Source organism: Anopheles marshallii, chromosome 3 (assembly GCF_943734725.1).
Source record: "Anopheles marshallii chromosome 3, idAnoMarsDA_429_01, whole genome shotgun sequence".
NCBI classification, from domain to species: Eukaryota; Metazoa; Arthropoda; class Insecta; order Diptera; family Culicidae; genus Anopheles; species Anopheles marshallii.
Genome location: NC_071327.1, coordinates 709091 through 718900, shown reverse-complemented (window position 1 = coordinate 718900; position 9810 = coordinate 709091). Strand labels below are relative to the sequence as shown.

At 44.7% G+C, this 9810-nt stretch overlaps 1 protein-coding gene across 1 annotated transcript; it reads left to right on the top strand.

The window, feature by feature from the left end:
- Positions 1-347: 347 nt before the first annotated feature.
- LOC128711819 (RB1-inducible coiled-coil protein 1) lies at positions 348-9051 on the top strand. The gene is made up of 13 exons (XM_053806706.1): positions 348-412; positions 480-682; positions 769-1060; positions 1136-1646; positions 1767-2056; positions 2134-2320; positions 2391-2583; positions 2665-2914; positions 2990-3164; positions 4221-5417; positions 5547-5769; positions 5832-6289; positions 8668-9051. The coding sequence occupies exons 1-13, from the start codon at positions 348-350 to the stop codon at positions 9049-9051; spliced, it is 4428 nt and encodes a 1475-aa protein (XP_053662681.1).
- The last annotated feature ends 759 nt before the right edge of the window (positions 9052-9810 follow it).

The window sequence follows — 9810 nt, the reverse complement described above, 5'->3', positions numbered from 1 at the left end:
TTGCTGGGATAGTCGAACTAGCAGTACGGGTCGAACGATCTGCGTTACATTCATTACACGAAACGATCATCTCGTCCGTGTGTACATAAACCTCCGGAGGTGTAATAATTTCGGTCGCCTTATAAGGAATGCTGCTAAGCTAAAGGATCGAAGAGGATATCGAAAGCGTTGGCGAGACTGATCAAACGAATGCGGTGGTGCGGTACGTCGAGTGTACCGCTGGTAGGCGTGGGGAAACGCGTGAGGAGGCAAAAAATAAAGCGAACGAAGCAAACCGAAAGAAGAAGTAAGCCTGGTGGACGATTGTCGTAGAATACGATAGAAAGTATCTGCAACACCGCATCACGATGTTCATATTCCACGTGGATCAAGGTCGCATGTTGACCTTTAAGACGGAGTGCATGATGGATGAGTGAGTGCGCTAGTTCTTGGTATATGGATTTATATGCAATGAAACTAACATTTCGTTTGTATTGTAGCATTCGGAAGCTGAAGGAGATAATAGAACGGAACCATGCAATACCGGCCCGAAACATCGTACTGCTTGTCAGCGGGGGCGTGCTGCTGCACGACGACAGCCGCGCCTGTGAATATGCAACTGGCACCGATACAAATCCGATCTATATGTTTTGTAAAACGGTCGGAGAGTCGCCGCTACTGTCACCCGGACCTATCAAAGAGAGTGCGTACGGATGGAATGCATTTGTGACGTTATTGTAAACGATATTTTGTGTACTAATTTTTGTTCCTATCCGTATACTATTATAGCTGAGGTCGATCTGGAAGGCCTAGTGAGGAAAAGTCTGGAGCTTCCCATTTCCTTTCCAACGCTCGCCGCACGTGCACAGCTAGCTCAAAAGATCTACGAGATGGGTCGGGAGGAGCTGCGACGTTGTGAGGCGCTCGTACATGAGCAACATCTGCAACAGCAGGGCTGGGCGGCAGTTGTTGCAAACATGGAGGACACAATCAAAGAGTTTCAGGCAAGGCGCGAGTGTTTTAATACATTTTACGAGGAGCAGTTAGAGATTCACGGGGAGCAGATGCAAATTTTGCAAAAGTGAGTGTTTTTGTTGTTGTCCTTACTGGTGCAACATTAATCGGGAAAATGTTTTATTAATGTTTTATTTTCCAGTTTTGACAAAAGCCTACAACAGCTGGCAGACATTCCAATCCTATCGCCACTGATGGAAAATGCCGAATCGCGCCCGTACGGCGTGTTTAATGAGGTGTTTAACCCAAGCATAACGACAAACAGTGGTACTAGCAGAACGGCTGGTAATAACAAGCAATCCGAGCATGTAGCAGCCGGTGTGATTGAATCTTCGAACCAGGCACCGACGGAAGGGAGAACAAGTGACGATACGGGTATACAATTGCCCCATTTGTCAGAGCCTCAAAACCCAGACGCGGTGGAAAGTGGTGCAGAAACGACAACTGCTGAAGGTGCAACGAATGATATCGTATTGACGGAGGTGGAACGAGCGAGAGGTATATCGCTGCTCGACTGGATATCCGAAAAGCAGGGTCATCTAACGCTAAGGCGTATGGCCGAGGAATGTCGTATCAATATCGACAAATTCAACCGAGCACAACTGATCAACTTCAATGAACGCATTGACAAAGCGGTGAAACAATCGCAAAGTGTAAGTATGATGCAAAGGACTGGCAAGCTTGTACAATATTTTGTATTTTGGGTAGTAAAATATTTGGATACATATTGTAAAATATTTATTTTACTTTCCGTTCCGTTTGACTGTTAACAGCATGAAATAAAGGTCGTCAAGGGCTTGGAGGAACGATTACGAGGGCTGGATGAATTGCTAGCGAGCGCAAAAAAGCTTCTCGAAGATCAAAATGCAAGAGCGCAAGGTATTTTGAAGAATCAGGAACGTGCGACCAAAATCGGTGATATGTCAGTCCTTCCCGATCTGTGTTCGATGCATCAGAACACGTTGCAAGTGATGAAAGGCAACCATGAAAATCTTCTGGAATACCGGCGTCGTTGTACGGTTGCGAAGGATGAGCTTGGTTTTAACCTAACCAAAAGAGTAAAGTGAGTGTGGTCATTTGATGCTTCTGTACGATGGCTCTGTGCAATAATCGGAAATTGTAACGCCCTTTCATATGCAGGTACATTATGAACGTGGAAACAAGGGTTCATGAGCTGGACAGTACCCTGCAGCTTTATCATACGTCGCTGCAGCGCTTGCGGAAGCATCTGAACATCATCGATCAAATTCATCTGGTGCCAAGCACATACGTGAGCGCTGTAACGGAAGTGGTCCGACGGCGCATGTTTTCTAGCGCATTTTTAAAGGTAAGCATTTGGCATAATGTAACCTCGGGAAGCATCAATAGTTAATTGGATCTGGGTCTCCCATTTACAGTGGGCTTCCGACTTGGCATGCCGTCTGATGGTGATATACAACGAGGAGGTAGCAAGACGCGAAGATTTTGGTAAAATGTTCGAGGGTCACTTCTTGAGCACACTGTTTCCAGGCATGAACGATATGCCACCGTCCTACGCCATCCAGGCACCATCGGTGTTCGATTCTAGTCTACCAGCGTTGGACAAGCAGGGTATGAGAGTTTGAGTAATGTACATTTCGCTATGAACGTTTACTGATTATTGCACATTTCGCTACGATCTGGATTATATAGACCTTGTAGAACTGTCCCGCTACCTGCCTGAACTGACGGAAAAGTATCCGCTACCGAACATAGCTTCTGTGATAGGTTTTTTTCAAACTCGATCGGTAGAGCATCAGCAACTGCAGCAAATTGAAAGTAGTAACGCCGAGCAAGACGATGTCTCGGTTCGAAGCAAAGACAACGCAACTGCATCCAGTAACGAAAACGTCGAATCTACGAATATGGCCGACCAGCAAACAGGCGTTAAAGAAAGTGATAAGTACGAACGCATTACATGCTGTATCTGTCTTTAGCAAGACTTACTTAAATAGCTTGTTTTTTATCTTTTCAGCAGGATTGGAGCGGAATCGGAAACCGACACCGACGATTACGAAAAGGTTCAGAATCAAAGTCCACTCGGTGGATGTTCCAGGCAAGAGGATACACCGAAGATACCTGTTGCGGTGACGTGCACCGTAGCCACATGTACCGAACCGATAGAGACGGTTTGTGCGGAGACACTAACAGAGGTGCGATTTAACGACATAATTCCTCCGAACGCTACTATACGCACAGCGATCACAGGGACGAACACTACTACTAACATAGTTAGTTGCATGGTTACTAACATTTTGACCACTCCTACTAACACCGCTTCTACTAACAATGTTGGCATAGTGAGTGCGCACGGTGAGAACGGTGCAAGAGCTGTAACGACCGAACTCGTGGAACAGCAACCCCCGTTGTCGGGTTATCATCCGGCCATACCAGAAGAAAATGCTTCCTCTGGGGTCGGTGTTGGTACGGCGAACCTTGATGGTCGCTGCCCTTTGTACGTTCCGAGTTCACTCGAGGGTGGACGCAGGCTTCGTAAAGGAATTTTCACACGCACCTCCTCATCGGAGCGGTCCAGCAGCTCGCAGGAACTGCTGTTACTGGCGCTAATGGAACCGAGCCCGGGCAATGTAGTGTTGAGATCGCCTTGCGAGGAAGGAGAGTTTATTAATAGTGAATTTTACATCGACGAATCGCTGCCGTCAAGTGCGGCCAGTGTCGAGCGCCGTCTACAGCTGGAGCATCACCAGCAGCAGCATCAGCAACAGCCGTATTATACGCAAGAGATTCGGCACTCGTTCGCCGATTGTCTGTTAGCACGCGGCCGAAGCAGCTATGACGAGGGAACCGTCATTATGCTTCTGCAGGTACAGAGAGACCTAGAAACATACACGGATGTAACGAACTGGAAAGGAAAAATTTGCACGAAATCAATTTTTATCTTTTCGTATACGATCATTTTTTTGCACATGCTGCGTTTCGTGTTTTCTATGATTTTTTTTTGTTCAATTTAATCTCGATCGATTGCACTTGTATTTGTTTGGGAATATATCAATATCAATCCATCGTTGTTTAAATTTCTTATGCATTCTCATCTATATTTATTTGAGTTTGTTTTCAATTCTTTGATTAATGATGCACTGTTGACTGGAGGCAATGACTCAACATTAACGACAAATTAACAATGCACTTTACAACGAAAATAGTCTTATTAGCGTACTCACTAATGTGTTGAAATCCATTTCATCTAGGATAATCTCGGCACGACGCGTCTAGAAGTGGAAAGACTCAAAGGGTTACTCAGCAGTGTTCACCAGCTTTCGCAGGATTCGATTATGATGTTGCGGGATCAGTTGGCACGGGTGCGTGTCGAGTCCGAAACCAATCGCACGCAGTTCCAATCAGAGTTGAGTGCAGTGGATCGAGCGTGGAATGACATTCAGCAGATGGCGCGCAATCGCGAACGAGAAACTATTCAGCAGCTGACGGTCGATCACGAACTGGAAATGAACGACTTACGCAAGAGCGTCCATCAGATGGATGATGAAATTCAATCGCTACGATCAGACAACAGTACGATGAAGGCGAGCCACATCGAAACGGTATCGAGCTACGAGCAGGAAAAAAAGGTATTGAATGAACAGATTGCCCAATTGCGCATGGTTATCGAACGGCAGGAGAGTCAACTAGCGAATTCCGAGACAGACCGTAAGCAGGCAATCCAGGAGGCAATTGAGCAGTTGGAGCACAAGCACCGAACTGAGATGGAAACGTTACGTTGCCGGTTCAAGCTAATGGCAACCAGCATGGATCGTTCACCGTCCGACACGAGTCTTGAGAAGATCGAGAAGCCGGACATGATCGACATTGGGACGCATGAGCAACTGCTGGCGCAGGTGCGTGATGAATTCCAGAGAGACAAAGAACGAGCAGTACGATCGGCAGTCGAGGAAGAACGACAACGATGGGAAGCAAATGCCATTGGCAGTGGTGGTGTTGCCGTTGGTAGTGCGGGCAGTGCGGGACGGTTGCACCGCTCGTATGGAGCGGCTGGTTCACCTAGCGGTGGTAGCCAGGACGTGTACAAGCGCATCCTGGATGAAAAGGATCGCCAATTGGACGAGTTGCGCGAGAAGGAGTCACAACTACTTCGCGAGGTAATGCGTATGCGGGAAACGATTCAATCTCTTACCGATCCTGAGTTGAGTCCGCTAAATGATCATAGCTGTCGCGAACAGTTGGAAGTGCTGGAAACTGAACGGCAACAGATGGCGGAAGAGCTTGTTAAACTGCACGAGGGCATGAAAATGCTAGAGCAGGAAAAGGGCGCTTTGTCTCGTGACCTGGAAAAGCATCGGAAAGACACATCACAGTTGTTGACATGCTCCGAAGGAGATACCGTAACGTATGTGTGGAATCCCCTTTATGCGCAGTATACCATTGTGCAGGTATGTGATCAGTAGTGCAAGATGAACCTTTAAGAACAGTATTATCTGCTCGAGTGTGTGTGTGTGTGGGTGCGTGATTAATATAAATTAATAATATAATATAAACTTCTCGATTCATACTCATTTCAGGTGTCAGATTTCATCTTCTTCATGCATGAAAGCAGCTATAAGGAACTGGGAATAATGACGCCAGTAAAGAATGAGCTACCGTCAGTTTTGTTTGGTTTTGGGACGGTCATGCGCAAGGACTTTTGTCATGCACGCAAGGATGATAACCGGTACGGTGTTTCACGGGGTACCCAATTCTATCGCGTGAAGCTAAAGGCTGCAAGTGTTACGAAGAAGAGCAAAGGTATTGTATAGGCGACGATATAATGGAGCGTGAGTTAGATAAATTTCTTTCTACTTTGAAAGGTCGCCCATGGTCGAGTAGAACTGAGTCAGTTCAACAACCTCCCACGGCTGTGGTGACGATTGAAATGCAATCTAGTGGCAATACGGCACCGATCAGCAGCAGTGTTACCGGTAGGTTGATCGATTCTTTCGCACAAACGGAACAACCGACGTCATCTTCGACCACGGCATTGACGGAGGCCATGCTGATCAGAACATCGATCGGAGACGGAAGTAAATCGCCGACCGGTACTAGTCGCGACATGATCGATTCTGGTGTGGTCGAGCAGCAGCGTAGCAGCTATCGTGAGCGCAACATTAGCATCACGGATGAGGACGATTTGGTAGCTGGAATTGGATCGACCGGTAGCATCGATCGTATCCGCTATCAGAGCGTCTGTGAGGAGGACGATCCAGCCGGTGAGGATGATACAGAAGGTGGCCTTCCGGAAAGCACCGGCGGTAGCAGCAGTGCGACGGTAAATTTCTATTTGTGATAGTTTTCCCTTTAGTTTCGTTTTTTCTGTTGTACGTACTTCCTTTCGCTGTTGGTTGGTTTCGCTGCTACATCCTGCCGTTACGGGGTTTTACATATTACGCACGCATTCATACATGCTCATACCGACGTGCACTTACGCAGGATATCATAGGTTTTCTGTGTCGTATTAGGTTTTATTGTAAGATATTTCACTATCTTTACTTGGTGCAATCTTCACAGTCACACCACTATACATGTATCATGACGTACGCTACATTAAGCTGGGCTCATTTAGAAAATTGCACAGATTTGAAAAACCAATTCAGTCTACGAAGGTTTCTTTGTCTTTGTATTGTATCATTTTGTTCATTTGTTCAATTATTATTCATGTGTTTTGTGTGTTAAAGAAGTGCAATGTGTTCGAGTATTAACTATTATTTTAATTTTATTCTTACATCGCTAATGTTATACACAGCTTATTCATTATTCATGAACGTTATACGAGCACAATATGTTTTACATTTACTTTTGAATTGTATATCATTTTGGAACAACGTCTCATCACATATGAATAACAAGTTCATTTTATGCAGCTTTCATATCATTTGTAGTTAACGAATAAACGAATGCTCGTAATTCATTTAAGCGAGGTTTTGGAGCAGCTATTAAGAAAAACAGCTCGTGTTGAGCGAAAGAATAACCTTTGTTGGTGTCATTCATTACTTCTGCTTGCTGTTTCTATCTATTTAAGCGTAGTTAGCTTGAAATAATTGCATCGCATCCACGCCTCACACGCGAGGCTGTACCTACTTTTTCTAACCGAGTATGATTTTATGCGCTTGCTAATATGTTGCATCCGCATTTCCACAAGCCAAATACGTTTTGTTTTAGTTTTGTTGTATTGATTGTTGATCCTCCTTCGGTTTTCTCCAGTTGATGCTGCTTAAAGCTTTTCTACTTCTCAACGGCGACGAGGAATGATGATCATGAATGATGAAGATGGAAAAATGATGAAGATCAGAACGATTGTGATGTAAATGATGAATTCAGTCGGTGATGTAATTTCAGTGATAGAATCCAGGGGTTGTAAAATCGGAAAATAGCCCATGCGCATCTGTCGTTAGTGGATGTGGTAGTTTGGGGCAAAAAGAAGAGAAAAGAAATGAAGAAACAAAAATGAAGCTAATTCATACTATAACATAGTGTTGTGTGCATGATAAAACCACCAGAACGGCAGTGAATATAGGGTATTTAAACGGGAGGGGTTTGTTTTAAGTGAGGAAAGCTGTATCTACATCGAATATTAAACATTCATACAAATTGCTCTCATTGACTTCTCAGGATCGGTGAGAAAAGGACAGAACCCGTGGTGTACAAGGAGGGGACAAAAAACAAAATCAAAAAAGCAACATACCGTGATGGCGTTTTAATGTTAGAATAGAAAGCACCCAGATGCAGCAGGACAGTTTGACGAGGGATAATTTTGCACGGGCCGACATTATGTGTACAAAGTTTTGCAAAAAGCAGAGGTAGGGAGACATGCGGTGAAACACATGATAAAGAAAAGTGAGACTACAAGTGTAGCAGCACAGCCCCAGTACCGGAAAAAATAAGTTGCGTGTGTGTGGTGGTAGAAGCGAAACGAACCGTGCCGTACGATCAGTGCTTAGCTTCGGAAGGATGCTTCTTGAAAAACGGAACGGACGAAAAACATAGATTAAATAAAACAATGAAATTATTCTAATGAAAATTTAAAATAAAAAAGAAAAAAACTGTATAAACTGCTTTCGGAGTTAGAAAGATAATTTAGAAATATTGAATTGCCTCTCTTTTTGGCTATTCCTCGAAATGTTCGCTAGCCGTTTCCGTTTCCGTCTTTTCCTTATATCGCTGGAATTATTTATACTCACCTCGGATGCTTAACGCAATTTAGTCTATTTGAGCACAATCAACTTGCACTTTGCGATCGTTTGCTTATTTTCTGCTGCTGACGCTGCTACGCAATTAATATTTCCCATCTGCTTGGTATAGATGAACTATGCTGCTTTCTAGCGCTTCCTCGAAGCCTTTTTCTAACCCGTTTAAACAACCGGCAAAAGAAAAATCATACCGATTCCTTTCGCACATCGACTCTTTCGGCCTCACGGACGTGGACATCCTCATACTCACATAACGCGCATGCGACTATTAACAGCTAGATCAGCAGCATCATTCACCATCATCCTCACCAGTTGCAAGCTAACTAGTAAGCAAACTCGATCATGTAGCTTGAATTAACTGCTCGATCAAGGAATAACACAATCTATGCAACGGTCTTTTTTCTTCTTTCCATCCCTTTCTGGCTAACTCCACACATCGTGTCTCACAAACGCGGCACAGGATTATCCGTCTTGCTACACAAGCGCCACTTCCATAATTGCCATTCGCACAGCTGCGTTACGCACCATGACGGGCTCTCAGATGCGAGGTCCATCGTCGCTCGTCACAGCCACTTCAGCACCGACCATCACCACCGACAGTGGTAACAACAGTGAGGCGTCCACTGCCAGCAACACTCAACCGCTTTCCGCCAACAACGACTCACAGCCGGTACAGTCGCTGCTGACGATCGAAAGTGGCGGTGTCGGGTACGGATCAATCGCTGATGATGTTAGCGATTCGGCCGATTCCGAGTACCGATCGCTTGAAGGTAACGATCCGGAGGACAGTGACAGTGCAGCGGCCCCACTGCCTAAAACACAAGACGACCATAGCGACCATTAAGTGCACTGATTTTAAGTTAAACAATTGAAAAGCTTCGCTATAATGCTGAATAATGCGAGAGTGGCCGTGTGAGGTTTTAGTATCTGGAAACTGAATGTTAGAGCAATTGCTTGTGTGGTTTTTAGGGTTTTGTGTTCGCATGTGAGTGTTATACCATAGGTAATATCAACATGGGTGTGATTTCATTATGTTTTATATTAGCAAAACAGTAACCAATTTTGAGTAATGTTACAAAAAGTTTAAGATATTTTATGTTAGTGTGCTGGTTGTGTTTTGATAAGTTCATTACTAACTCTGTGCTTCATTCATACGTAATTGTTAGCTTGGGAAGGTGTTTCTCCTTCAGCACAGCACAGTATAACCTGTATTGGTGTTAAATGAATCTTGACATCAACTACACGAAATCAATAGCAAAACACAGCAGAACCGTCTACAATTGCTTCATTCACACATCTGTGCACATCATTGCGAGATTAAGGAAGGGCAACATTTTTGAGGGAAGAAAACAACTATACGCTCAGCGACAGTCGGCGTAATGCGTGATACAAGAAGAGCGTGAACCAACCCGGGCAGCGTTGTCCAGCTCTCTAAAGGAACTGTAAATTAACTCCTTTTAGTCTTTTGCTAACATAAACCCTGCTTTTCTATTACGAATACGAATTCCTTCTCTACCAAACAATCACGAACGCTAATGGAGGATGTAGGGGTGATTTGAATGCTTACGATGTGGTAGTTGGAGATTGCTTCGACCCCATCCAT